The following is a 27881-nucleotide window of genomic DNA, read 5'->3' as shown; positions in this document are numbered from 1 at the left end:
GATCTCCCTCTCTCTGTCACTTTGCCTTTGAAATAAATAAATAAATGTTTTTTAAAAGCGAGAGAGGAAGAGAGTGTGATGAAGTGACAGGCTCGAGGTGCTATCGTGCCCATGACGGCTGTGGCCAGGGGAGCCCCACTTTCCAGCTCTAACTTTGGTCAACATTAGCCTGGGGCATCTTGAGGCCTAACACGCCGTGCCTGACGACCTGGCCCTGTGCCCAGTGGTAGCCAGGACCACTCACACTGCCGGGTGCCTGCTGGGTCCCCGGAGGCCATCTCAGCACAATAGTCTCCCTCCAGGAAAGTCTAGGGGCCGGGGGCGGGGGTGTGGTGTGCTGTGGGGTCTCTAAGTTTACAGATGAGGACACTCAGGCTCAGAGAGGTCAGGCAAGCTGGCTCGGGGTGCACAGCTGCTAAGTGATGGAGCAGGGGTTCTGCACCAGGACGGGGCTGGCATTCAGCAGCTGGCGGCTCACATCCAGGGTCCATCGACTCCCATTTCACAGACGAAACGCAAGGAGGAGCCAGACTTGCTGCCCGGGGCCCTGTGTACCTGGGAGACAGGGTTCCCGGCAAAGGGTGGGTTGCAGGCCTCCTGCTCGATGCAGGCGTAAACCTCCGTCTCTCGGTGCTGCAGGGCCTGCAGGAGACCGGGTATGGCAGTCAGAAGCAGGTATGCAGAGAGGCAGTGCCCAGGCCGCAGAGCCGGCCTCCCTGTGGCCTCCCTGTGGGCCATTGCCAGCCACCATGCCCAGGGATAGTTAGGGCTGCCTCGCCACGCCGTGCACGCTCAGACCACACGCCTTTCTGCCTGCCATTCCTGCTCTCAGTCACTCACCCCTTCCCTGCCTGTCCAGGCTGACTGCTCCCTGCTCCCTGCTTCCCCGGCAAGGACTGCTCGGTGCTCCACCCGGTGAGTTTTCTTCCCTTTGAGGGCCTGGCAGCCAGCAGCGCACTGCGTGCCACCTGGGGCCTCTGCTCTCCCGGGATGCACTCCTGGCATCCACCCTGGCTCCTGGCTCTGAACCTCTTCCAGGTGAGGGTCCCCCATCCATCCACACCTTCCAGGCCCCCCTAACCTGGCAGCTCGCTGGGGTCACTCTCCTCATCCATCAAGGCCGTGCCCTGCAGCGGTCCCCAGCCCAGCCCTGGCTCTCACTCAGCATGCCCCTCGCCTCCCCTTGCCATCAGTTTCCTTTCACCGATTCAGCCACCCATCCCGGGCTGCTTGGGCTCCAGTCATCACCCAGATGCTCCTCTTGGAAGCCTCGGGTTCCCACTACCCACTCTGACCACGGCCCACCAGGCCGAGCCCCCTCCCAGGGAAGTCGAGTGAATGGTGGGCTCAGCTGGGGTGGGAGGCCTGACTTCTGTGGCTCCTGCACTGGTTCATGTCAGGGTCATGGCCCTGGTATCCCCTCACTGGCCGGGGACACCTCCCTCACTTGAGAATGTCCAGGGCCACACTCGCTCTTGGCCCAGCCTAGAGGCCTCAAGAGGATAGAAAGGGCTTTGGGGTCAGACAGGAATAGGTTGAGCACTTGGCTCTGAATCTGCCAGCCACAGGTGCCTCAGTTTCCCCATCTATACAATGGGAATGATTATATCAATCTTGCAGGATTAAATGTGATACTGCACATGAAGGGCTCTGCACAGTCAGGCCAGCTGTAGGTGCTTAATAAGCAGCCGTAGAATGATCGTTGAGGAAGGTGGGCTGCTCCCCCTTCCCCCTCTCCGTGTTCACAGCCTGGACCCTCTGACAGATCCTGTTGGGCTCCAGAGCAGAGTCCACCAACAGCCTAAACTGGAGGCAGAAGCCCCTGCTTCCCAAGTGTGCCTGTCATATAGATGCCGGCTGGTTGCCAAGGAGGCGGTTTCCCTGGCAACAGTCAAGCAGGGGTTGCCGCGCAGGCTGGAGAGACAGGTGGTGCTCAGAGGCGGGAGGAGGGTGGAGGGCGGGGGGTGGGAGGGGAGGGGAGGCATCAAGAGGCAGCCGGGCATGAAAACCCGCGTAATAAACCATTTGGCGCTTGGGAGACCCTCGCTTCAAGGGCATCAGCCACAGGATGGGGCCGGCCCTGGGGACCCATTCAAGGGGTCTCTGGGCCGCAAAGAGGGTGGGTCTTAGGAGGCATCCGACCTGCCTCCTCCCCAAGGAGCAGCCCTTTTCCAGGGGACGGCGATTTGCAGAGGCTGCTCTGGCTTGCAGGATCTGGGAGCACCAGCCACCCGGCAAGCCCAGGGCACAGGATGGGCTATGTCCATCAGCAGCCCGTGCCCGCCCACTCGCCCACCCAGACAGATCTGACAGATCTGACAGCCCCTTGAGTCGGATGTTGCTGGCCACAGACAGAAAGGGGAGCATCCCCCAGCCTGGCATCTCGGCAGCGAAGCCTCCTGGGGCCCCACAGGTGGGCCCTGCCCCCTCCAGTCCAGCTTTTTGCACTGCCCTGCACTCATGAGCCCAGAGAGATCAGGGGCTGCCAGAGCCAGATGAGAGCGTCCTGCCCTGGACACCCCCCACCCCCACCCCCACTTCGGGTAGGCTGGTGTGCCTCGGGCAGGGCAAGAGCAGCTGCAGCTGGGGGCTGAGGCCGAGGGAGGCTGCCGAGGGAGGCTGCCGAGGTGAAGCGCTGAGTGACAGCTGTGACAAGTCCTGACCTGCCGGCTGTGTCTGCATTGGGGGTGTGACCGGCATCCCCAGGCTGGGAGATGCAGGGTGCGGCTTTGTCAGCAGTGCGCCTCCCAGCTTCCCCTGGTCACGATGGGGCGGCCTCCCTGAGGCGCACCTGCAGGGAGAGGGCTGTGCAGGTCTCCCAGTGGGCTATCTGCAGGCATGTGCCGTGCAGTGTTGTATCCAGGCTTGGGGCTGACTCTGGTCTACGTTAGGCTATGGCTGACTGGGACCCAGGAGGTCTAGGCCCATTGACCTCCTGCTGTCCAGGAGATGCTGGTGCTACCCAAATGGTCATCAGCCATCTCTCTCTCTCTCTCATCAGCAAGGGCAAGAAGTCGGTGCCAAGGTCTGCCTCCTATCAGACTGAGGCCAGAGCTGAAGTCAGCTGCCCTGGGCCTGGACCTCATTGGAGGGTCCTGGACATTGGGGTCCACGGGGGAGATGTAAGGAGGTGCATTCATGGGAGAAGAAACACCCCAGCTCTGGGCCAAGGGCATGGCGCCCCCGGCATGAACCAACCCGCTGCTCTGACGGAACAGAGAGGCAAGGCTGGGAAAGTCCTTTCAACAGCGCATCAGAGTCGTGTGTCAGCAAGCTCCCTCGGGCTGCAGGGAGGAGTGAGAGGGACCACAGGCTGAGGGCAAGGGTGGGGACATGGGGCCAGGCAGGGGCTGGGAACAGAGCCGGGGCAGGTGTCTGGACACCGCTGAGGAGCGTGCGGATCTGAGTGAGGACACTCTACGCCTGCGGCGCGTCCTCTGTGCCCAGCACCAGCCCCCAGGGACCCAGGCGCCCTGGAAGGTTTAGAACAGGTTCTGCCCATCCCCCAGCAGTTGGTGGCTATGCACCTACTGTGTGCAGAAGCAAAAGGTCGCCATGAGGGCTGTGGATAGGCACCGAGAAGGAAGACGGAGGTGGGGGGCACACTGAACAGAGAGCAGAAGGGCAAGGGGGAGGATGGCAACAGCGGCAGGAAGGGCCCTCTCTGGCAGAGGAAGCCACCCCGAGGCCCTGACCTGGGCGTGGGTGAGAGGGGAACCCCTCAAGGCCATGGTGATGTTGAGAACTGCCTCACCGGCCGTTGCTTCCGGAGCCAGAATGGACGGAGGGCCCTGGATGCTGGACTCTGGAATTCACCACGCCTAAGGCGCAAGCTGCTGTGGGGGGTGCTCCCGGGGGCCGCACTGAGCCTTCCCAGCCGGGGTGCTGCCAGCCAGCCTCCAGCCTCCATTCCCTCTGCCGGCTCCCCCAGGTTCCCCCAGTTCATCCCCCTTCATTTCCCACAGGGGCCCCATAATCAGAGCCAAGGCCCAGCGCATCTTGGCGTCTGCTTCTCAGGGCTCTCTCCCTGCTCTAGCAAGGCCCCTCGGGCTGCATCCGGGTGGGAAACAGACTGTGCAGCAAGGGTCAGCACCAGGGGCTCATTGGAGGTCAAGTGCAGGACTCCAGGCAAGAACCAGGAGTGGCTGGGGGCGGGCACTGTGGTGGAGCAGGTAAAGCCACCGCCTGCAGTGCCGGCATCCCATATGGGCACTGGGTCATGTCCCGACTGCTCCACATCCGATCCAGCTCCCTGCTCATGGGCCCGGGAAAGCAGTGGAGGATGGCCCAAGTCCTTGAGCACCTGTACCCGCATGGGAGACCCAGAGGGAGCTCCTGGCTCCTGGCTTCGGATCGGCGCAGCTCCGGCCGTTGAGGCTGTCTGGGGAGTGAACCAGCAGATGGAAGACCTCTCTCTCTCTCTCTCTCTCTCTCTCTTTGTAACTCTTTCAAGTAAATAAATAAAATTAAGGGAAAAAAAAGAATTGGGGTTTGGGTTGACAGAGGTGTGCAGGAGATGGCCAGACTGCAGCAGGAATCTGGGTGCCGTCAGGACAGCGGTGCTTGTCAGAGCCAGGGCTCACTGAGCTCGCCCTGGGAGGGGAGTGACGATCAAAGGGAAGGGGGGGTCCCAGGACTGGGCTCCGATGTTTACTCCAGGGTTTGAGGGTCGGGGGTTCTCGGGGAGGAGCGGTGAAGGGGATGGGGAGGTGTGAGGCACATCAGGGGACAAGACAAGGACTCCCACTGTCGCCACTCCTCTTCACCATCCTAACAGAGCTCTGTGCAAAAAAGCAAGAGGAAAAGAAATGGGAGGTACGAGGATCTGGAGGGAAGAAGCGGAACTTGTGTTAGGAGACGGTGGAATATTCTAGAGGCCCGGGAAGAAGGTGTCTCAGGCAGGAAGGGAAGGTCGTTGGAGGAGGAGCCTGCCTCTCAGCTTTGGGGGCGGGGCGGGGGGTGCTGCAGCAAGCTGAAGCTGAGCGAGTTTTGGTCACTCTGGAGTGGAGAAAGGCAGGTGGTGGAGCCGGGTGGGAGCTCACAGTGTGGGATCCAAGGTGCGCGAGAGCGCAGCATCTCTGCGAGCTGCAATGTGATGCTCGCTCCCCGTCCCCATTAATGGATGGCGGAGCCAAGGCTCAGAGGGTTCCAGTGGCAACACCAGGGAGCGGAAGAACGAGGCTGCCCGGCCCACTCCAGATCTGTGCTCTTAGTAGGTCAAGTTTTAAAAAGCAAATTAGAGTAGCACAGGTTTCCTTTTCTGTTGTAACACACCATGGGTGCTTTTGCATGTGAAAAAAATGACATAGTTATATACAAATCCACAATCATACTGGCGGATTTTTAACTCCCTCCTCTTAACAACTGATAAAATAGGGAGAAAAATCAATGAGGATCAATAAGGATACAGACTACTTTAACAACACAGTCAACAAACTTGACCTAACTGGCATGCAGAGGACACTCACCAACCTCATACGACACAGGTTCTTTTATCACGCACATACAGAATAGACACTGAGCCATAAAGAAGTACAAAGAGATCTCAAAGGATAAAAGTCTTATAGAGGGGCTGGCGCTGTGGCATAGCGGGTAAAGCCATCACCTGCGGCGCTGGAATCCCATATGGGAACCAGTTCGAGTCCTGGCTGCTCTTCTTCCAATCCAGCTCTCTGTCATGGCCTGAGAAAGCAGTAGAAGATGGCCCAAGCACCAGGCCAATGGACCCGGAAGAATCTCCTGGCTCCTGGCTTGAGGCCATATGGGGAGTCAGTCAGCTGATGGAAGGCCTTTCTCTCTGTCTCTTCCTCTCTCTGTAACTCTACCTCTCAAATATATAAATAAATAATTTTTTTTGACAGGCAGAGTGGACAGTGAGAGAGAGAGACAGAGAGAAAGGTCTTCCTTTGCCGTTGGTTCACCCTCCAATGGCCGCCGCGGCCGGCGCATCGCGCTGATCAGGAGCCAGGAGCCAGGTGCTTCTCCTGGTCTCCCATGGGGTGCAGGGCCCAAGCACTTGGGCCATTCTCCACAGCCTGCCAGGGCCACAGCAGAGAGCTGGCCTGGAAGAGGGGCAACCGGGACAGAATCCGGTACCCCGACCAGGACTAGAACCTAGTGTGCCGGCGCCACAAGGCAGAGGATTAGCCTATTGAGCCGTGGCGCCCGCCAATAAATTTTTTTAAAAAGTCTTATAGAATATATTGTCTGATCACAGTGAAATTAGCTAAAGATTTTTTAAAATGATAACAAAAAGTAAACATTCAAAAATTAAGAAAAGCACTCAGGAAATAACCAGTGAAAGAATTCTCAATAGAAAATATAGAGGGGCCGGCGCCGTGGCTCACTTGGTTAATCCTCCGCCTGTGGCACTGGCATCCCATATGGGCGCCGGGTTCTAGTCCCGCCTGCTCCTCTTCCAGTCTAGCTCTCTGCTGTGGCCCGGGAAGGCAGTGGAGGATGGCCCAAGTGCTTGGGTGTCTGCACCCGCATAGGAGACCGGGGGAGGCACCTGGCTCCTGGCTTCGGATCGGCATAGTTCTGACTATAGCAGCCATTTGGGGGTGAACCAACGGAAGGAAGACCTTTCTCTCTGTCTCTCTCTCTCACTGTCTAACTCTGTCAAAATAAATTTAAAAAATAAAATTAAAAAAAAGAAAATATAGACGGAAAGACAATGAACACACATCAGAGCAAAACTCATGGGATGTGGCTCAAGTTATAGCTAAAGGGATATGCATAGCCTTACAGGTATGAATTAGAAAAGAAGAATGATAGAAAACCAAATACCCATCCAAAAAAAAAAAGTGGAGGCCAGCGCCGCGGCTCACTAGGCTAATCCTCCACTTTGCAGCGCTGGCACACCGGGTTCTAGTCCCGGTTGGGGCGCCAGATTCTGTCCCAGTTGCCCCTCTTTCAGGCCAGCTCTCTGCTATGGCCAGAGAGTGCAGTGGAGGATGGCCCAAGTGCTTGGGCCCTGCACCCCATGGGAGACCAGGATAAGTACCTTGCTCCTGCCTTCGGATCAGCGCGGTGCGCCAGCCGCAGCGCACTGGCCGTGGCAGCCATTGGAGGGTGAACCAACGGCAAAAGGAAGACGTTTCTCTCTGTCTGTCTGTCTCTCTCTCTCTCACTATCCACTCCACCTGTCAAAAAAAAAGAAAAAAGAAAAAAAAAAGTGGAAGGGGAAAAGATTAAAACCACTGCAGAACGTGGGGACAGACAGAGATGCCGGCTACCAGCACTCCTGCTCCTCATCGAACCAGACGTCTTAGGTAGTGAATGAGAGCAAGAGAAACAGAAACAGGAGCCAGGGCGTTGGGAAGGAAGACGTGAAACTTCCATTGTTCCCAGAGGACAAGACAGGATTCACGGAAAACCCAAGGAACGGACGGAGGATTCTGTGATGTCAGCACTGAGGAATGAGCGCTGCCAAGTCACTCTACAGAAACTGGTCATCTTTCTACGCGTCAGCAGCGACAACCAGAAAAGATGGTGAAAATGGGGACAACGTCTGTGCACAGCCCTAGCATGGTGCCTGGCACGTAGCAGGCGTGCAACAAATGCTCCTGATGTCGTCACTGTTCTGGGCCCAGGCCCAGCCCCAAGTAGCAGGCCCTTGCCTCCAGGGCTTACCACAGCCCTGGCGCCTCCCATCACGACTCCTGTGGGTCCCAAAATTAATCCATGTCACCCTGAGATCTTAAGGCATTGGGGCCTCTATGCCTTACCCTGAGTCCCAAAGGGTTTTTTTGTTTGTTTGCTTTAAGATTTATTTATTTTTACGGCAGCACTACAGAGAGAAGGAGAGACGGGGAGAGAGAGAACTTCCATCCACTGCTTTATTCCCCAGATGGCCACAATGGCTGGGTTGGGCCAGGCCGAAGTCAGGAGCCAGGAACTCCATCCAGGTCGCCCACGTGGGTAGCAGGAGTCCAGGTACTTGGGCCATCTTCCTAACCTGCTACTCCACAATGCCACTTCTGTGGAAGCTTGCTCTCACTCCCTCTCCCTCTCCCTCCCAGATAAATAATTTTGTATGTTGAACTATCTAGGGGTGTGACAGGAGGTATGTAAGAGGCGAAAGTAGAAAAATCAACGAAGGAATTTAGTAAAAACGTACATGCAAGTGTGCACAGGTGTCGTCGTGTGTGTTTACAGGACCGAGCACGACCAAGGGAACAAAAGTCCACGCTGTTTATCCTGGAAGAAGCCAGGGCTAGAATGCTGCTCATTTTCTGTAGTTACGTGTACGCGTGAGCATAGGCTCCCACATACATGCGTGTGCGCGTGTGCGTGCGTGGGGAGAGAAATGCTTCCATTAGCAGCTGACACAGAGCTCCTCGTAGGGAGAACACCAGGCCGAGCCGCTGGGAGCGGAGAGTGTGGGGGAGGCGGGGGCAGCTGGCGGACGTCCCTGGGGGGCAGCCCCTCTGGGAACCGTCCTGCTCTACTGGAAGCCGTTGTCAGCCCGCCCCGTGGGGACATTCTTGCCACCACCAGTCCCTGGCTCTGGAGGAAGGGCCTGGCTGTGCGTGTGCGCCCGGGAAGGGGGGGCAGCAGGGCTGTGCAGAGGCCGAGCTGTGTCCCTGGGGTAACCCGTGGATGTCGCTGGGCTCGGCGCTGCCCGGGGAGGAGGAAGAGCAGGCACCCCGTGTGGCAGGCGGCCCCTGCTTTCCCAGGCCGGGACCCTGACTCCCACTGGGGGGCTCGCCCCAGAGAGCACCTGCAGGGCTCCAGGAGCATCACTGGGCAAGCAGGGTCCCTGCCCCCTTGGGCAGGCCCTGGCCGGTCCCCTGGGCAGGTGGGCTGGGAGGCCACAGCCTCCCGGGGCCCCTGGGGCTGCAGCCCCTCCCTCACGCATTGAAGCATTCCACAGTGGAGAATGCCTCCCACACGACAGGGTGTGAAACAGCAGGATCTGGCTGGGGTGTCCGCCAAGGCACAACTGAAAGCGCTGATGCGTTAAGGGTGCTCAGGGCACGGGGCACTGTGACCTTCTCCTCTTTGGAATGTTTGCGAGGCTGTTTGTGCAGGGAAAACAGGAAGGCCACGCCATCTGGTCATTCCTCCCCACTGTTGCCCTCGCCACCCCTCACTCCAGAAGTGCAGGGGACCTTCCCAGGACGGCCTGGGGCGGCCCTTCGCCGGTGCGCCCCTGCCCGGGTGTCCCTCTTCGCCGTTATGGAAATACGGCCAGGATAGATTCTTGCCCCCATTTTACAGACAAGACATTTGAGGCAGACCTAGCTTCCCCGTGGCTGGTCCACATCTGAGCCATGGAAGCGGCCGGGACTTGGGCACGGGAGAGGTGGAGGGAACCAGGCCAGGACTCACCGTGTAGACAGCTTCCGCTGCAGGCTGCTTCGAGGCGCTGGCAGGTCTCGGGTCTGAGCGCTTCCCCGGAGCCCCCATCTGTTTCTGTGTGGAGAAAGCAGCCGGGGCCCTCAGGACTTGGCCACAGAACCGATCCAGCCAGGCCAGCTGTCCAGGCCCACTCTGCTCTGGCCCTCGCTGGCTCTGCCCTGGGGCCACTGGGCCTCTCTGGGCCCTGTTTCAACACCAGCTCCAAGGACTGGACAAGGGGACGAGGGCTCCACATTCGGGCACTTGGGAGCCCCTGGCTCAGGCAGCGTGAAGAGGCGGCCAGCATCTGTGCCCCCTGGTGTTCAGGGTCCAGTGTGACGGACTAGGCATTTGTTGTCCTCAAATGCGGTGTGTGCACTGCCGGCAGGCACAGCGCTCCCAGCATGCGAGGAACATGCTGAGGGGGGAAGGTCACAGATGAAACCTGCCCGCTGCAGTTCCCTTAGCCAGAGGGGGAGCAGGGGCTCCAGGCAGAGGGACTCAGTGTGGCCAGCGAGCGGCGACCCTGCCCGCGAGGGGGCCGGACAACCAGAGGGCTTCAAGTGGGAGGTGCCCGCATCACCGCACAGGGTTTGGAAGCTCCAAGGGGCTTCTGCGTGGAGCACTCATGAAAGTCGCACGCCTGCTGGGAGGGCGGCAGTCAGGGTGCACAGGCGGCTCCTCGCCCAGCAGGGAGAGGCGGTGGGGACGTCCCCCCTCATCGCAGGCACCAACCCTGCCTATGGCAGAGCGACCACAGCCTCGTCTCAGGGCAGAGCTAATTACAAGCGCTGGCCGCCTGCCAGTCCCCAGCCCATTTACTCAGGATTAGCGCTTAGCTCTCAGGCAGGAGCCAGCACCACCCCAGTGCCGGCGTCGTCGTAATGGCCCAGCCCGTGCAGCCAGGTAGCTCTCTGACACGCAGCTGGCAAACTCTCTGCCCTGCACACCGGGAGGCGAAGGCTCAGAGGAGGCAGGAAGCTTGCGGAGGCCGGATCCAAAGTCAGGGCTGCGCCCTGCCGGGACACTGACCCGGTGGCGCCGGGGTTTCTGTCCCCCCATCTGGGGAACAGGTGTAGGTCTCCGGCTCTGTGTAGACACACAGACAGTGCTGGCGTCCGTGTGGCGCTTCCTGGTGGGATTTGTCTTCATCTGCTTCTCTCAAAGCCAGAGAAGGTGGGTGTGGAATCGCTCATTTCACAGAAGGGAAACTGAGGCTTGCCCTGTTAGTAACGGATGCCTGGGGCAAACCCACAAGCCCCGTCCTCACCCCCAGGGCCGCCTCCCCTGCCACCACCCGCTTCTTAAGGGTCCCATCACAATCAGAACCTCTAGGCTCACCCAGGACACCCCTATGCCTCCTCTTACAGAGACAGCCGGGGTCCTGGAAGGCCTCAGCAGCACGGAAGCCCAGAGTGGGGCAGGCACAGAGCAACACAGGGGCTTAGGAGCCCAGAGATGGGGCAGGGCAGGGCTGGGGACACAGTGCAGGGTGCGGGGCCTGGGCGGACGAGGGCAGGGCTTGCAAGGACGAGGGTGTGGGGTGAGAGAGAAGCCAAGCACAACTCGGAGAGCATCTGGAGCAATCGCCACTGAGGCCTTGGGGACTCGGCTCTGGATACCTCAGGTGTGCAGTGGGGGGAGGGGGCCCGCAGTGTCAGATGTCAGGAGAGGACGGGGTGGGCTGGCAGGACAGTGCCCGCCCCGGGAGGACCGCTTGACCCCTGGACCTGCTCCAGGTGGGGTCATGGTCCTCGCTGCCTCCTCCAGCAGGCAGCCCGGACCCGCAGCCCCACGCCAGCCCCTCCACTCCTCCCACAGCCCCCGTGGCGCGGCTCTGCTCAGCACAGAGGAGCCCAGCACCCTGGCCAAGCTCTCCGAGTTGGAAAGGGGTGAAGCCTAAGCCCCCTCTGCCGGCCACTCCTTCCCTTCTCCCCACATGCTGCCTGCGTTCCTAGCCCCGCTCTGCAGGGCCTGTCGCACGCAGTGGCCCTCAGCCAATATCTACTCAAGGAAGGAATGCACTAATTTAATAATGGACATGAAAAGGCTGTGCCAGCTCTAAGCACAGCAGCAAGTGCTTCTTGAGGGCCTACTATGTGCAGAGCCCTGTGCCGGAGCCTGGGGTTGCAGCAGGGTACAGGCTGAGAGTGGGTGATGAGGACAGCAAGGGGAGCCCCAGAGGGAAGCACCCCTGCCCGGGGAGGGGCCGCCCCCAGTGTGAGCAGGAGCCGGCCAGGCAGAGTGGAACAGCTGCCCCCTCTACCTGCACCCGTCCAGGCTCTGCCATGCAGTCTCTCTGAGCCTCGCTCTCCAGAGCTGAGAGATGGGAAGGCGGGGGCACAAACTGGAGTGTGTAGGGACTTGGCCTGGCACAAGGTAGCTCTTGGTCTCTCCTTTCCTTCTAGGTCACTAGGCCAAGAAAACCCAGCCTGGGCTGCTAATCCTGGGAGCTAGAAGTGCTGCTGCTTCTGCCAGATTCCCCGAAGAACCCACGAGCCGGACAAGCCCTAAGAGCCCTGGTTCCTTGCAGGATCAAAAGGGAGCCTGCCAGGCCCACCATCAGGTGACAGCAGATGCCCTGCAGGGCAGGCAGGCAGCCCCTCTGGGCCTGCAGGGTGTGGGTGGAGCGGCCACGCCGCGGGCACGCGTGGTGTCACATACCTTCTTCCAGAAGAGCAGTGCCGTGGCCAGGACACTCAGGACAGTCAGGAGGCCAGTGAAGCCAAAGAGCAGGGCCTTCTGGGAGCTCTGCGGGGGCTCTCGATACCCCGAGTCTATGGGGGAACAGCGGAGCAGGGGTGAGGTCCCTGGAGGAGCTGGGCCTGCCCTGCCGCACGCAGCCGCCGTGTGTTCTCCATCCAGGAGGCCCGTTTCCAAACCCCAGGCCCCACGCCCCTCTGGGCCTCTGGAGCCCCCACCCAGGTCCTCCTTCCCTTGCTCACTTGCTGGGCCTCCTGTTTGTGCCCAGGGCTTTGATTCTCTTGGAGGGCAAGGCCACAAGGTCCATTCCCTTGGCCGCCCTGGCTCAGTGAGCTGGCCTGAACTGACGAAACGGTGATGACACGGGTGGGTGTGGTGAGGGTTGAGGCAGACTGGAGTGTTCTGGCTCCCACAGGTGGCTGCACCTGGGGAAGGTGAGGGCACAGCCCTCCTCCTCCACCCTTCCTCCTTCCAGCTGGCTGGCAAAAGCTTAGAGCGCCAGCCACGCGCCAGGCCCCTCCTGCACAGCACCAGCTCCCCATGCATGATCTCGGTCATCCTCACAAAGTCCTTGGTGGGCAGAGCATTGCCGTGGAGACCAGGCCCGGGGTCACACTTAGACAAGCATCAGGGCCGGGATTCAAACCCAGGTCTCTGGGATTCTGCGCACAGGTGGCAGGTTAGACACTCGCGGCTTTGGTGATAAGTTTGCTCTTCACCTTTGGGGTCATCGCTGCATTGGCAATGCGATGAACTCTAGGACTCTGTCCCCAAAGGATGTACTTGATCTTGTACAAGGTCATGCACAAGGTAGCCACAGGCACGTTCCCACACACACCTGTGTCTGCAGGTGTTCATCCCCACCCACTGAGACCCAGGGACCAAGTGTCCTCTCAGGTCACCAGCCAGAGGGGATGAGAGACCCACATTCCAGACCCTGCCCCTTTCACACAAAGGTGGGTGCCTGGGTGCACCTGCCAGGTAGGTGCTCCCTGGGGATGCTCCTCTCTGCCCTGAGAAAGCTGGGAGACAAGGCAGACCCTTCTCCACTTCACCTCCTGGGCCCCAAACTCTGCTGGGTCCTTGGCCCTGGAGGAGCCACAGACAAAAACTCACCTCTGACCAGGAGGAAGGTGCCATCGCCATTCCAGGTGAAGCCCCGCCAGTGGAGAGAGCAGTAGTAGGTGCCCGTGGCTGATGCACCGGGCAACCTGATGATGGCCCCGCACTCCAGGGAGTAGCTCTTGTTCTCTGTGCCTGGCACGGGTCGGCAGGTGATGGACTTCTCAGAGCTGGTGTGACCCTGGACATCCACATCAAAGTAGCCGACCGTGATGTTCTTGAATTCCGGCATGTCTGGGCAAGTGACCCTGCATCTGAATGAGACGAATGTGTTGGCCAGGGAGACCACTATGGGGGGGCCGAGGTTGGTCACTGACTGTCCTCCTGCAGGGGAAGCAGAGGGGGAGAGTGAGGGGTCACTGGAGGCTGCCGCAGTCTCGCCTCTCCCCGTGAGGCCCCAGGCTCGCAGGCCCTGTGTGCTCACTGTGCGCTCCGTACTTCCTGCACACTCACTGTGCACCGGTTTGTGCCAAACCTTCCACATGCACGCCTCCACCCCTCCTGATGCACTGTGAGGCAAGGTGAGCACCTCATTGTGCTCTGAGAGTCAGGAAGTTTGAGCCACCAGCGACCACACTCTTAGCAGGCACCCAGTGGAGCTGCACCCTCTCCACTTCCAGGGCTGGGGGCCCAGAGCTGAGCTCCCTCCTTCCCAGAGACCAAGAAGCCACACTGAATGAAATCAGGGGTCTGGGAAAGCCGGGCTGAAGGAAGAACGGTGAAGCAGGAGGCAAGAAGCCAAAAGGAAGAAACCGGAGCGCTTCTGGCAGCCGAGAGGGAGGGAGGCAGGTCCGCCCTCAGCCCCGGCCCGAGAGCAGGACGGGGAGCCTTTCCTGGAGTCTGGGTTTGCAGACGACCCGTCACGTTTCCCTGTCACAGAACCGGCAACGTCCCTGGTCCAACCTGATCATGATGGTCACGTGCTTTGCAAAGTCCATTCTCCCCTCTCCCTGCCCCTTGCTCATCAGGGCGGCTTGCAAAACAGCATGAAAACCCCACAGCCACAGCCCCTCCCTGGGTGGGCCCTCACCCTCCTGCAAGCTTCTGAGTTGCTGGCTGGATCCTGGCCAGGGTCAGAAGCGACCCCCGACCCCGACCCCAGCTGCACAAGGCCCTTGGCTTCAATGTTCCGGGTCTCCCAGGCCCTTCCTCCCCAGGCAGTGCAACGGCAGACAGCTCTGAACCGAGGTGGGCAGTGAGCAGCCAGAACATGCAGGCTGGGTTGTTAATCGGGAGAAGATCGCGCATTTGAGACACTCAGAGGAGCTGCAAGATTTATTTTGTTGAGGAAAATGAGGAGTGGGCCTCCTGCCCGGGGTGTGGGGCTGGCGGGAGGCCAGGCTGGGCTCTCCTCCGGTCTCTCGGGCTCAGGGCTGCGCTGGAGCCCTGGGAAGTGGCCTCCTGGGAGGGACAGAGATGCCCTCCACCAGTTAATCCCTGGCAGCGCTGGCCTTGCTGATACTTGGAGCTTCCTGTTAAGCAACTGAAGAGACAGCCTCTCCCCAACCCCGCCCGGGCTCCAGGCACTTCCAATTGCAGCCAACGGCTCGGCACAGCCGGCGCGTGCAGCTGCACAGTGGCTCCGCTTTGTTGTAGTTCCTAGGACGACGCTCGCTTGCGGAATATCCACCGAGCTGGCACCTGGGACCTTCCGGGACAAGGAAGGGACTTTCAGTCTCTCACTGGGCGCAAGTGCCCAGCTGTTGTTTCACAGCGACCACACAACGGTCCTTCAAAGCGTTCACAGAAAACAGAACTAAAAGACTTGTTTCGGTGCCCAAAAAATTTTTAAAAAATTGAAGTCCATGGATAGTTGTTCCAGAATGTACATTTTCTGTGAACTTTTTGATGCACGCGCCTGTGTTCGTTTTATCATAAAACAAGGAGCCTGTATTAGTTTTAGGACAAAGCCAGGGCTAGATCCTGTTATTGTCAAATAGGGTATTGTGCAGAGGTTGCCTGGGGGTGGCAGTGCCAGGTAGGGGGTATCGAGGCGTCCCAGGCAGGCGGGGAAGGACAGCGGGTCGGGAAGGTGGGGTGGACGACAGATGGCTGAGACCACCGTGCCTGCTCGGTGCATCCACCGGCAGCCCCTTCCACCTGCAGCCTGGCCGGCTCCTAGAGCCCCTGACTCGGCTCTGTGGCCGTCTGCCAGCTCGTATATCTTCTTCCTGCCTGGTTCTCACAGTGACCCCGGGAGGCCGCAGAGCAAGCGGCGCCTGGCTAGACTTTCCTCCGCATAGCAGGGTTGGAGCCTGGCCATGGTCACCAGCAGAGAGGCCATGCCAGGCCCCCTGCTCCCCGACAGCACGTGTGAGGGCACGCCAGGCCCGCGGAGGGCGGCCACGCTGTCCGCACGAGGAAGCCGCCTTCCTGTTTGTCTCGGCAGGAAGACATCCATCCAGCTGTCTGAGAGTCTCCCCGTCAGAGGACTCCTTCTAGAAGACGGAATCTGCCCCTGCGATTAGGTTGATCTTTACGATTCTGGAGAAATCCATAAAAGTAGACGTCTATTGCTCTATATTCTTCGGGGATTCGTGATTTGAAGGTCAGAGAGGGTAGGATCATGCAAATGCGTGGCCCTGGTTGGGGCCTGCCGCAGTAAAAACGGCAGGCGGCCAGTGGTGAGCCCACCCAGCTGGAGCTGGTGCCGAAAGCTAGGGAGGGAAAGGGGTGTGCAGGTGCACCCGCTGTAGCCGGGCCCTGGCCGATGCTGGGGCTGGTCGCCTCCACTGCCCCTTCCCTTTCCTGGGCGGTGAGCACCCCAGAGCCTGGGCTGCAGCAAGCACCCAGCTCGCAGCCTCTCTCCTGGACCTGTGCCTCCCTCCTGGGGTGCAGGCTGAGGGACCCGGTTCCCACTTCTCCAGTTCTCTGCCAACTAGCAATGGCTTCTGGGTAAGGCTCAGCGCTGGAGACAGGTTGAGGGTGACTGCTGGCCCCTGGTCTTTCCTGCTGCCACGTGTTTCTGCTGCCTGCATGCATAAGGGGCAGGTTCAAGCCCCGCCAAGACCCCCAGGCTGATGGCAGACTGATGATGTGAGCCAGGGAGCTCAAAGGGGACCTCCTACGTCTTTCTGGACAGGTGGGGGAGGGCCCTGCTGGTGGCCCGGGCGTCCACAGGTGGCCAGCAACCTAGAAGCAGGAGGTGAGAGGAGAGAAGGAAAGTGTGCAGAGTACGAACCCTGGCTGGGTGGGACGCAGGCGCCGCGTCTCTCAAACACCACAGCCATCCCATGAGGCACTGGGGCACCCCCCTTCTGCTGACAGAAACCCAGAGTCTCAGAGGCCCAGAGCCAGAGCTGGGCGGTGGCTGGGGCTGTGCTGAGGGAGTGGCAGCGAGGGAAAGAGCCGGATGTGACCGGACCACGTGTCACAGAGGCGCAGGCAGGGCACCGAAGCCACATGAAGCGAACGGCAATTTTGGGGAGGCCCCTGGTACAAACCATAAAGTCACACAATTGGTGACCGACGCATGGCTGCCTGGCCCTAAGGTCACACAGAGGCCACGGCGGTGGGTCAGAGGTGTGCAGAGCTGCAGGGGCCTGTCGCAGGGTTGTCTGCCACCCCTCGCCCTGGACAGGCGTGGACACGTAGCCTGGCCCTGGAGGCACCCTCCTGGTGCGTGGCGTGCCCACAGGCCTCTACGCCGGAAGAGCCCTTGGCCCACAACCCCATAGGGAAGCAGCTGCTCGTGCCTGGTTCCTTCCTGTTCTTCCCACCAACCTGTGGCCACAGGCACTGCAGGGCAGAGGGCCAGGTGCAGGCCATGCACTCCCACCCCCACCGGTCATAGAACTTGACCCTGAATGCGTGGGGTGCCTGCCCCACAGCTTTCCTCTGGGGCACCCTGGCTTAACACCCCCTCCCATCTAACCAAGGCTGCCTGGGCTCTGAGCCCTCAGATCCGCCCATTGAACCGGAAGCTCCCCACTGCAGGAGGCCCAGGAAGATGTCTGAAATCCACGTACAGGGTAGAGATGGGTGATCAGGAAATACGGCATGGAGGGGCCGCCGGCGTGGCGCAGCAAGGTAAGCGTCCACCTGCGACATCGGCACCCCATAACTGCGCCTGTTCCAGTGCTGGCTCCTGGTCCAGCTTCCTGCTCATGGCCCAGGACGGCAGCAGGTGGGCCCCTGCCACCCACGTGGGAGACTCAGATGGAGTTCCTGGCTCCTGGCTGCAGCCTGGACCAGTTCAAGCCATTGCAGCCATCTGGGGAGTGAACCGACTGATAGAAGCTTTCTCTGTCTTTCAACAAATAAAATACATATTTTTTTACAAAGAAAACACAACATGGAGCATTTCGAATGCCGTAAGGGTTCCATTCTTGACCCTTGACTTCAGCCATATGCACTGCACTGGCTAAAGTAAAAACCCCAGGCTTGAAAGGCCCAGTCCACGCCTCCCCGACCCTGCACCAGCCAGCCCCACTGCCCTGCGGCCTTGGCCCTTACTCCCTCGCTGCCCACAGAAGCTGCCTGCCAGGCACTTTGGGGCCTCCCCGGGTCTCCAGGACTCTCCTCTGCCCTGAGCTGCTCCCGGGCCCCGGCTCCCACCTAGGGTAGCTCTCAGGGATTGGCAGCCCAGTGGTGAGAACCGCTGATGTCCCCCAGGGTTGCTCCCCTTTTGCAGATGATAAAACCGAGGCTCAGGGACCGGCAAGAGATTTGCCCAAGCAGCACAGCTGGAAAGTCTGGGCCCCCCCGATTCTGTGCCCCCACGCCCCAGCTGCTGCAGCTTTGTGTCTGTGCTGCCAACCTCGAACCTCATGGAAAGAGCAAGAAACTCAGAGGAGGCAGCGCAGTCTTTCCGAGAGAGCCAGAAATGTGGAGGCCATTGTCCTGATGCGCAGCCATGGCCAGCAACAGGCTCTGGCCTTGCAGCATCCGGGGGACTGCCACTGTCACCCAGCCCAGGCCGGTCGGCAGGCAGGGGCCCCCTGATACCTGTGCAACCTGGCCCTGTGACAAGGCCGCCTGGCGTCAGAGGCCCGCACAGCGCCCCGGTCTTGCCAGGCACGTGAATAAACTTGGCACATGCCGACGAGCACTGGCAGCTCCCCCTCCCCCAGAATCTGGCACCCCTCGTGCCTCCCCGCTTCTGCCTTGTATACCACCAGCTCCTGGCCGGAGGCCTGGCCCGCTCCCCTCCACCTGGAGCATCCTCGGCAGCGGAGGGTGTGAGCGCCCAGGCAGGCTGATCAAAGGCATCCATCCCCCCTTCGGTCGATTTTAAAGGAAAACACTTCGATTCCCCAGCCACTGAGCAGAGCGGTTCCCACGGTCTTTCTGTTAGGCCTGGAGTTTGCCCTCCAATCTAATTCTGGCATCTCTCAGAGATGCTCCTTTTTTTAAATACGCACATCTGTACCGATGTTCATCTCACTTGACAGGCAGAGAGACAGAAAGACAGAGACTGTAGTCTAGCGGATTCACTCCCCAAATGCCTACAATGGCCAGCACTGGGCCAGGCCAAAGCCAGGAGTCCGGAGCTCCGTCCAGGTCTCCCACACGGGTGGCAGGGACCCAAGTACCCGAGCCATCGCCACTGCCCCCCAGGGTGTGCATTAGCATGGAGCTGAAATTGGGAACAGAGCAGAGACTCAGACACAGGCACTCCCGTGTGGGACACAGGTGCCCAAGCAATGTCTCACCTGCTGAGCAACATGCCCATCTGAAGGGCTCCTGGGGAGATGAAGACCCCGGGCTGCTGGTCTTACTCCTGAGCCCCAGCTGGGGGCCCCAGCGTGAATCCCAGGATTGCCAGAAACAGGTGAGTTCTCTGGACGTGGGCGCCCATCGTGGGGCACATGGCCAGGCAGCTGCGACCCTCAGCAGGCACAGCAGGTGTGGGAGCCACCTCTGAGCAGAGGGTTCTCACAGAGCTGTTAGCACCGACAATGCCTTCAGCCCGGCTGTCACATCTTTCAACACCTTCGAAGCACAGAGATGCGTAAGGATGTGGCTTGCCTTGGGGGCCATTTCCACGGCTTGTCTGTTGGTTCTCACCCCTCCAGACCCCAACGGGGACACACACCGAGTGCAGAATATCAAAGGTTTGGTCCTGGAAGTGTTTTGTAGCCACCGCCTCCCTCTCGTCCCCTTCGAAAAGCCAGTGATCAGACTTCAGAGTGGCCTTGGGTCACCAGGGGGCTGGGTTTCTCCCTGCAGGCCCATTTGTACCCTCAAAGAGGGGAGACAGGACGGCGTGGGGACGGTGGGAGCTCTGGGGGGTACAGTGGGAGCTCTGCTTCTTGCCTCTGAATTGGGGAGCCCACACCCACCTGCCCGGAGCCCCCTGGGTGGGGATGGGAGGGGCTGGGTCCTGCTCCTTGGGCGGGGCTCACAGGTGGACAAGGGAAGTCCCTGGGTCTGCAGAAATCGAGCAAGGAGGGAGCCCACCACAGCCTGGGAGGGGGCAGGGGCTTCCTGGGGGAGGGGACCCTGTGTTTGCAGTTATAATCCTCCGGGTTCCTCTGCCCCTCCCCCCTTATAAAAGTGAAACCTGCTCGCTGTGGAAACCCTAGAAGCCCCCCGGAGGATCAAGAAGAAAGCTGGACTTGTGTGCAGTTCTCCACCTGACATCACAGCTGTGGACACTTTGATGTCTGTCTTTGCCAGCTCTTTACAAGCTGAACTCTGGAGGGAGAGAGGAGTGGGAGGCAGCCAGGTGGGGAGGGGGCGTGGAGAGGGGTTTGAAGCCCGGGAAAGCTCGGGGTGAAGCTGCTAGAAGTCTCCACTCCGGGCTCTGAGCTGGGGCCTGGGGAGTCAAGAGAAAGAAAGGATTTGTGGCTGGACAGGGTGGGGGTGCAAGGGGGGTGTCCTGGCAGGGGGGGTGTGGTGGCAGGCAGGGGTGTCCTGGTGGAGGAGGGGTGTGGTGGCGAGGGTGTCCTGGTGGGGGGGTGTGGTGGCGAGGGTGTCCTGGTGGAGGAGGGGTGTGGTGGCAGGGGTGTCCTGGTGGAGGAGGGGTGGTGGTGGCAGGGGTGTCCTGGTGGAGGAGGGGTGGTGGTGGCAGGGGTGTCCTGGTGGAGGAGGGGTGTGGTGGCAGGGGTGTCCTGGTGGGGGGGTGTGGTGGCGAGGGTGCCCTGGTGGGGGGGGGTGGTGGCAGGGGTGTCCTGGTAGGGGGTGTGGTGGCAGGGGTGTCCTGGTGGAGGAGGGGTGTGGTGGTGGGGGTGTCCTGGTGGAGGGGGGGTGTGGTGGCGGGGGTGTCCTGGCAGGGGGGGTGTGGTGGCGGGGGTGTCCTGGCAGGGGGGGTGTGGTGGCGGGGGTGTCCTGGTGGAGGGGGGGTGTGGTGGCGGGGGTGTCCTGGTGGAGGAGGGGTGTGGTGGCGGGGGTGTCCTGGTGGAGGAGGGGTGTGGTGGCGGGGGTGTCCTGGTGGAGGAGAGGTGTGGTGGCGGGGGTGTCCTGGTGGAGGAGGGGTGTGGTGGCGGGGGTGTCCTGGTGGAGGGGGGGTGTGGTGGCGGGGGTGTCCTGGTGGAGGGGTGTGGTGGCGGGGGTGTCCTGGTGGAGGGGGGGTATGGTGGCAGGGGTGTCCTGGTGGAGGAGGGGTGTGGTGGCGGGGGTGTCCTGGTGGGGGGGTGTGGTGGCAGGGTTGTCCTGGTGGGGGGTGGTGGTGGCAGGGCTGTCCTGGTGGAGGAGGGGTGTGGTGGCAGGGGTGTCCTGGCAGGGGGGGTGTGGTGGCAGGGGTGTCCTGGTGGGGGGTGGTGGTGGCAGGGCTGTCCTGGTGGAGGAGGGGTGTGGTGGCAGGGCTGTCCTGGTGGGGGCGGTGCGGGTAGCGGAGTTGACTGCTGCCCCAGAAACCTGGCGGGGCCTCAGAGGGCTTCTGACCTGGCCAGTGCCGTGCTCACGTCTCCGTTTAGAAAGAGGGCTGGAGATGCTCGCCTGCCAGTCTCCCCGGCCGCCTGACCCTCCTCGCGTTCCTCTTCCCCAGGGATTCTTCCCCGCCTCCCTCGGCCTCCTTTTCAAACACAAGTGCTCCGGGCTGTCAACACCGACTCCTCCCTGCGCGTGGGGGCGGATCACTTTCATCCCGACTTTCTCCGAAATCTCCTCTCCCCAGATCCCCAGCCCTCGGGCACAGTCCCCCCACCCCTCGCCCTCCACCCCACCCTCCTCACCCTCCACAGCCTGCACCTGCTGCTCCCTCCCACTCTCCCTCCCGCCTCCTCCAAGCCCTGGCAGGAGCTTTCCCCAAGGGCTAAGCTGAGGTCCCAGCTGTTTCTGACCTTGAGCCCTGACCCTGCCGACCTTGCCTCTGTGACCTTCCCTCCTCCTCCTGGCACTCCCCGTCCCCAGCTCTCTGGACACAGCCCACCTCTGGAGGGTGCTTGACCTGCTGCAGGTGGGCCTCACGCACCCTAGGGCACCACAGGTGAATCCCCTGGAGGAGGGGCCAGAAGGGAAGCCACAGAGGAGGTAGCCTATGAGCTTGACCTTGACAGCTTGGCTACCAGCGCGAGGACACCTTCTAGGGGTGTGGATGTGGCTTCTCCAGGCACTGGGCATCACCCAGCACAGGTGCCAGCGGCGAGGGTGCACACAGTCACCCCCAGCCTGGGAAGCCAGCACCTGTCCCCATCACTCACCCTGCCCTCGGAGCCTGTCCCCCTGGTCTCGGCCCCACAGCCCCACCCCTCCATGCAGGAGTCCGGGCGCCCGGCTCAGAGGCCCTCTGGGTGAGCGGGAGCCTGCACGGCGCCAGCCGAGCATAGCGGCCACTGGGAGAGTGGAGGCCCAGCAGGCTCAGGGGGCTTGGCCGGAGTCTCCAACTCTCAGAGCCTCACTAGGTGGCCGGGAGCTCCACACACCTGCTCCCTGTTTCCATCTACCTCTCTCCCTGCTGCCTCACCGGAGCCAAGGAACGGCAGCGGCCACAGACGCTTCCACACAGAGCCAGAGAGGGTGGGCGTTCGGCACGGCAGCTGGCACGCCTGCGTCCTACGGCAGAGCGCCTGGGTTCCGGTCCTGATGCCACTCCTCACCCCAGCTTCCTGCCAGTGCCCTAGGAGGCAGCAGGTGACAGCTCAGGAAGCCGGTTCCCTGCCCCCACGTGGGCGCTTGGATTGAGCTCCTGGCTCCTGGCTTCAGCCTGGCCCAGCACGTGGCATAAGGGGTAAAGCTGCCTCCTGCAGTGCCGGCCTCCCATGTGGGCGCCAGTTCCAGTCCCAGCTGCTCCACTTCCAATCCAGCTCCCCGCTTAGGCACCTGGGAAACCAGAGGAACATGGCCCAAGTCCTTGAGCCCCTGCACCTGTGTGGAAGACCCTGATGAAGCTCCTGGCTCCTGGCTCCTGGCTTGGCCCCACGCTGGTTGTTGTAGCCATCTGGGGAGTGAACCAGTAGATGGAAGATTCTCTCTCTCTCTCTCTCTCTCTCTCTCTAACTCTGACTTTCAAATGAATAAATCTTTTTTAAAAAATTGTATCTCATCAGAGTGCCAGGGTTCAAGTCTTGGCTTCACTTCCTATCCAGGTCCCTGCTGACGGGGACCCTGGGAGGCAGCAGGTGTTGGGCCCCTGCCTCACACGAGGGAAAGCTGGGTTAAAGTGCGAGCTCCTGGGCTGGCGCCGCGGCTCACTAGGCTAATCCTCTGCCTTGCGGCGCCAGCACACTGGGTTCTAGTCCCGGTCGGGGCGCTGGATTCTGTCCCGATTGCCCCTCTTCCAGGCCAGCTCTCTGCTGTGGCCCAGGAATGCAGTGGAGGATGGCCCAAGTGCTTGGGTCCTGCACCCCATGGGAGACCAGGAGAAGCACCTGGCTCCTGGCTTCGGATCAGCGCGGTGCGCCAGCCACAGCGCACCTACCGCGGCGGCCATTGGAGGGTGAACCAACGGCAAAGGAAGACCTTTCTCTCTGTCTCTCTCTCTCACTGTCCACTCTGCCTGTCAAAATAAAATAAATAAATAAAAATTTAAAAAGTGCGAGCTCCTGCCTTCAGCCTGGCCCAGCTGCAGCTGTCACAGGCGTCTGGGAGGTGAGCCCTGCATGTAAGAACTCCCCTCCCCCTCTTTGTTGCTCTTCCTTTTCAATAAATGAAAATAACCAATAACATGTAAATAATAAAAATACAAATATACTTCAAAAGGGCCCGGGGGTGGCTGTGTCAGAATCTCCCGTAATGACCCAACCCCAGCACCATGTGCAGAAGCAGCACGGACAATGAGCAAACACTTTTGTTTAGAACCACGCTTACAGACACAGGTATTTGAATTCTGTATAACTTTCACATCTTCTTCAGTATTTTCAGTCATTAAAAAATACACAACCATTCACAATCCACAGACCACACAGAAAGAGGCAGGGGACTGGAGTGAGCAGGGAAACATCCAACCTTGGGCCGCACCGGCAGCTGGGCAGACTTTGCAAAACCCACGCAGAGTGGATGGCACAGCCAGAGAACCACGAAGGCCAGGCACGGGCAGGGGCATCCAGATGGCTCAGCCATGCTCGGTGAACGGAAGTGTATAAGAGACGCCAGGAAGGGGCCGGCGCTGGGGCCTAGGGGGCCAAGCCTCTGCCTTGCGCCGGCATCCCCTATGGGCACCAGTTCAAGTCCTGGCTGCTCCTCTGATTCAGCTCCCTGACGATGCTGCCACAGAAAGCAGCAGCAGATGCCCAAGTGCTTGGCCCCTGCACCCACGTAGGGGACCCAGAGGGAGCTCCTGGCTCCTGGCTTCGGATCAGCCCAGCTCCGGCTGTTGCGGCCCCTGGGGAGTGAACCAGCAGATGGAAGACTTTTCTCTCTGTCTCCTCCTCTCTCTGTCTGTAATTCTACCTCTCAAATAAATAAATAAATTTAATACATTTTTAAAAAGACACACCAGGAAGTGATGACTCCAGAAGTCAGAATGGGGGCGGGACCTCGGCGGGGAGGGAGGGGTGTCTTGGGTGGGGTAGAGGCCCAGGGGCTCTGCTCTGGGACACTGGAACATTCTTTCTTGACCTGCGTGGTGGCTGCACGGGACTTTGACTGGAAGAACAGCGCTGTTCTTTTCTGTACGTGAACTCGATTTCACAATGAGACAGAAGAAGGCAGTGACGAGCAGACCTATTACGACGGCACCTGAACCTACCTGACGGGCATTTGTACCTGGCTACACGGCCGCATCCCACCCCGTCCTGGCACACTCAGACCTCTCAGCGCCCTGCCTCCCAGCCTTCATCAGTGCTGTGCCTGTACCCACGCCCCTGACCCCTCTTCCTCCCGACCTCAGCCTGGCGCCCCGTCCAGCAGGTGGCCAGACATGGCCCAGAGTTCTGGAAAGGCAGGAAGAGGCGAGGAAGGGATGTTTATTGAGGACACTGAGGATCAGAGAGGTTAAGGAAATCTCCTGAGGTCACACAGCAGCCCAGAGAGGAAAGCAGGCTTGGACTCAGGCCTCGCCGGAGTCTGAGGCCAGGTACGGGCAGTGTGAGAACAGGTGCGCAGTGGCTACCTGAGAGCCCCCCTTCACCGAGGGAGTAGCTGCTGCTGAGGCCACCAGCTGCCCCCGGAGCCTTCGAGAAAAGCCGAGTTTGCAGAGTGCTCGGGCCCAGAGGAGGGCAGGCCTGAGTCCTGGCTCACAACCAAGGAGGGAAAAGGGAGCAGGAGACGGCCCAAGATGCTGCCCCAGGTGGGCTGGGGCCACTGGATGGGGGTCCACAGGCTCCATGACGGTAGAGTCTGGAGTTTCGGTCGGCCCCGCCAGGCTGACAGGTGCCGAGTAGCACGCAATCCCTACAGGCAGGCTGGACGTGATCGTCATGCCCATTTAACAGGTGAGGCAACCAAGGCAGAACTCAGGCCGATGGCTGCGCTCAGGACTCAATGAGCCTGGACCTCAGCAGGGATGCAGCGGGGTGGGAGCTGTGGGTCTGAGCTGGCAGGAGGCGGCCGGATGGGCCAGGCTGGGGAGGGGAGGGGGTTCAGAGGCCAGAGAGGCAGGAGAAACCCTGCAGGCTAGAGATGGGGGGAGGGGCGTGTGTGTGTGTGTGTGTGTGTGTGTGGTGGGTCGGGGAGCCTGAGTGTTTTGCCTGCTTGTGAAAGAGCAGAAAGTTTCTCTTTTGTACAACATTGTTGCAACACCGCAGAAATCTGGTTTTGTTTGCAGTGAGCCTGTTACAAAAGAGCTTCCCCGCAGAGGGCAGGGCCTCTCTGCCCAGGGAGAGGCTGGCCTGCAGTCCTTGGGGAGGCGGGACCACATGGACAGAGATGAGAAGTCGGGAAGACTCTGTTAAAATGACCAAGTATGAGGTCAGACGCACGGACATCCCCAGCGGCACTTGGGCGCTGTGGCCACTGCTTGCAGTGCGCAGTGTAGGGGGTGCCCAGCTCTTGCCCGCCCCGGGGTGCAATTTTCAGTTGGCAAACAGGGGCCCCAGAACCCACTGGCCCGGCCGTGCTGAGGCTGACCCAGGTCCGAGCCTGGCCCCTGCTTATCCTCTAGGTCTCCTCTGCCTGTCCTTAAAGCAGAGCTGGTGGACAGCAGCAGGTGCCCTGCGAGGTGCTAGGAGGGCGGACAGAGGGTGCCCAGGCAAGGGCTTCACACAGCGCATTCAGGAGCCCTGGGGTAACGGCTGTTTACAAAGGAGAGCCGCAGTGAGTCGCCAGCACCCCGGCACGGCAGGGTGAGCCAGCACCCCACACTGAGTCCGGGCTGCTCCACGTCCCATCCGGCTCCCTGCTGAGGCTTCTGGGGAAGCAGTGGAAGGTGGCCCAAGTGCCTGGACCCCTGACACCCACATGGGAGACCCAGACGGAGCTCCTGGCCCATGGCTTTGGCCCAGCCCAGCCCTCTGGGGAGTGAACCAGCAGACAGAAGATCTTTCTTTCTCTGTCTCTCTCAACCTCTCTGACAGTCTTTCAAACAAATTTATAAATCTTTTAAAAAGGAAGCCCCAGTGAATCAGGAAGTCTGAACCCCAAAGCGGGCTGGTCAGCAAGAGGGCCAGCTGGTGCCAAGCCAATCTGGCAGTTTACTCGGGGGGGGGGGTGGGGCTCCCCTGGGGGTCCGCTGGCCCGGATGAACTTGCCCGAGCCCACCTAGCTCCCCACCTGGAACACATCCAGGCCTCCTGTGTTTCCAGGAAAGCTGGGGCCCCCTGCCCCCTTGACACTTGGCCTATGGCTGTTTCAGGAAGTGGGAGGCGGGACCCCCTCTGTTACCAGGGACAGGATTTGTGCCCAGGAGCACAGGGCTCCGCCTTGGTCCCCCCGGCCTCCCCTTCTCTCCCTGGCCAAGGCGTGGATGACTGCAAGGGTGGTTCTGCCACCTGCCACAGCTCCAGACCTCAGCACCAGCGTGAGACGCCTTGGGCAGTGGGCTGCCTACCCTACCCCAGGCCCCACCTCTTTGTTGAAGGGCCAGGAGGCGCAGCGTTGGGGGGTGTGGGGGGGAGATCACTAGCCCAGCAGCAAGGGGTGGGGGCTGCCCCACCCTTCGGAAGCCCCCTTGGCGAGGGAGGCACCAGCCACACCTCACCCGGTCCAGGAGGCGTGCCCGTGAGGTCCTTGGGCCTCGCTGAGCCGAGCAGTCGGAGCTCACCTGCCCGCTGTGGGGTCCACGACAGCAATGTCAGGAGCGCTGCAGCCATGAGGCGCGGGGACCAGCTCTCCATCGGGGGCTGCACGGCGTCTGTCCCTCCTTCCTCTTGAGATCCCAGGAGGGAAGAGCCGGGCTGGCAGCTGTAGTTCCCCTTTGGGTCCCCAAGAGGCCCCTCCCTACTGGCCTCTGCTTCCTCCAGGCCGCACTGGCCGCCTCCTCCCCAGAACCCCCAGCTCCTCCCAAGCAGGGGTCAGCGCTTGTTCCAGGGGCCACACAGCAGGACAGCAGCCAGGGACAGAACCAGGCTGTCCAACTCAAGGCCCAGAGGGCTTTGCCCTCCTCGACCCTCTCCCACCAGGGCCTGCCCGGGAGATAGTAGGGGGCACAGGGCACAGTCGAGGGCTCAGGTTAGCACCTCGGTCCCGAAACCCTTAGCAGCGGCCACGACCACGCTCAGCCAGACTTCCCCTCCAGATTCTGGAAACTGCTCGAGGGGCCTCGGCAAGAGCAGGCCTTCTGACGGGGCGGAAGTGGTTGGGAGAATGGGAAGGGGCAGGGTGGTGGAGGAGGGGGCAGGCTGGGAGCGAGAAGGGAGGAAGGCACCCACCCTAGTCCTGGCAAGAGCCGAATGCTGCCGGGGCTGCCCGCGCCTGCCCAGCGAGGGCCACCAAGGGCCCCCCGAGATGCCCAGGGGACACCTCCGGGTGGCCCCTCGACCCCCACCATGGGATCCAGGAGCTGCTTCCCCATCCGGCTCCTCACCGCAGCGGGTCGCAGTCCTCACTCTGTCACAGGGACAGCAGTGGCTGTGCTGGGCCCCCCTCCGTGCAAGCGCCCTCAGCACCCTGGAGCCCAGCACGGGGCTGGCTGGGGCAGGGGGCCAGACCCCGGCGCCGTGGTGCCCGGTAGGCCATGAGGCGAACACCGCTGTCCCGGTGCAGAAGCCTCCAACCACGAGAGGCGGAGCAACTTGCCCGGAGCTGGGCACGTCCACGGTGCCAGGACCCACGCCCCCGGCCGTGGGCTGCCGGAGGAGCCGCTCCTCAGCTGCAGCCCCCAGGGACCTTTGCACGCGGGCAAGGAAAGCCAGAGACGGGTCCCCCGCCAGTAGGCGAGCGGGGAGGGTGGCGGCAGGAGCCGGCCACCCACCAGACAAGGGAGATAAATGCACACACCCCATGCCGGCGCG

At 61.0% G+C, this 27881-nt stretch overlaps 1 protein-coding gene across 1 annotated transcript; it reads right to left on the bottom strand.

The window, feature by feature from the left end:
• Window positions 1–474: 474 nt before the first annotated feature.
• Window positions 475–26765, bottom strand: NFAM1 (NFAT activating protein with ITAM motif 1). Its single transcript, XM_062201870.1, has 5 exons — window positions 26630–26765; window positions 13165–13494; window positions 12010–12122; window positions 9337–9420; window positions 475–642 (listed from the first exon to the last, which is right to left on the bottom strand). The coding sequence occupies exons 1-5, from the start codon at window positions 26763–26765 to the stop codon at window positions 475–477; spliced, it is 831 nt and encodes a 276-aa protein (XP_062057854.1).
• Window positions 26766–27881: the final 1116 nt, after the last annotated feature.

This window comes from Lepus europaeus, chromosome 10, assembly GCF_033115175.1.
Source record: "Lepus europaeus isolate LE1 chromosome 10, mLepTim1.pri, whole genome shotgun sequence".
Classification (NCBI taxonomy): domain Eukaryota; kingdom Metazoa; phylum Chordata; class Mammalia; order Lagomorpha; family Leporidae; genus Lepus; species Lepus europaeus.
The sequence above is the reverse complement of the archived record's forward strand: the minus strand, read 5'-3'. Positions and strand labels throughout refer to the sequence as shown.

Bases quoted from the DNA above. Each gene is read 5' to 3' on its own strand.
- NFAM1 (XM_062201870.1), bottom strand. From the start codon at position 26,765: ATGGAGAGCTGGTCCCCGCGCCTCATGGCTGCAGCGCTCCTGACATTG. The intron at 13,495-26,629 runs GTGAGGTGTGGC...CTTCCCCTGCAG, and splicing joins GGGCACGCCTCCTGGACCGG to GAGGACAGTCAGTGACCAAC. The intron at 12,123-13,164 runs GTGAGTTTTTGT...GTTCCCCCATAG, and splicing joins CACCTTCCTCCTGGTCAGAG to ACTCGGGGTATCGAGAGCCC.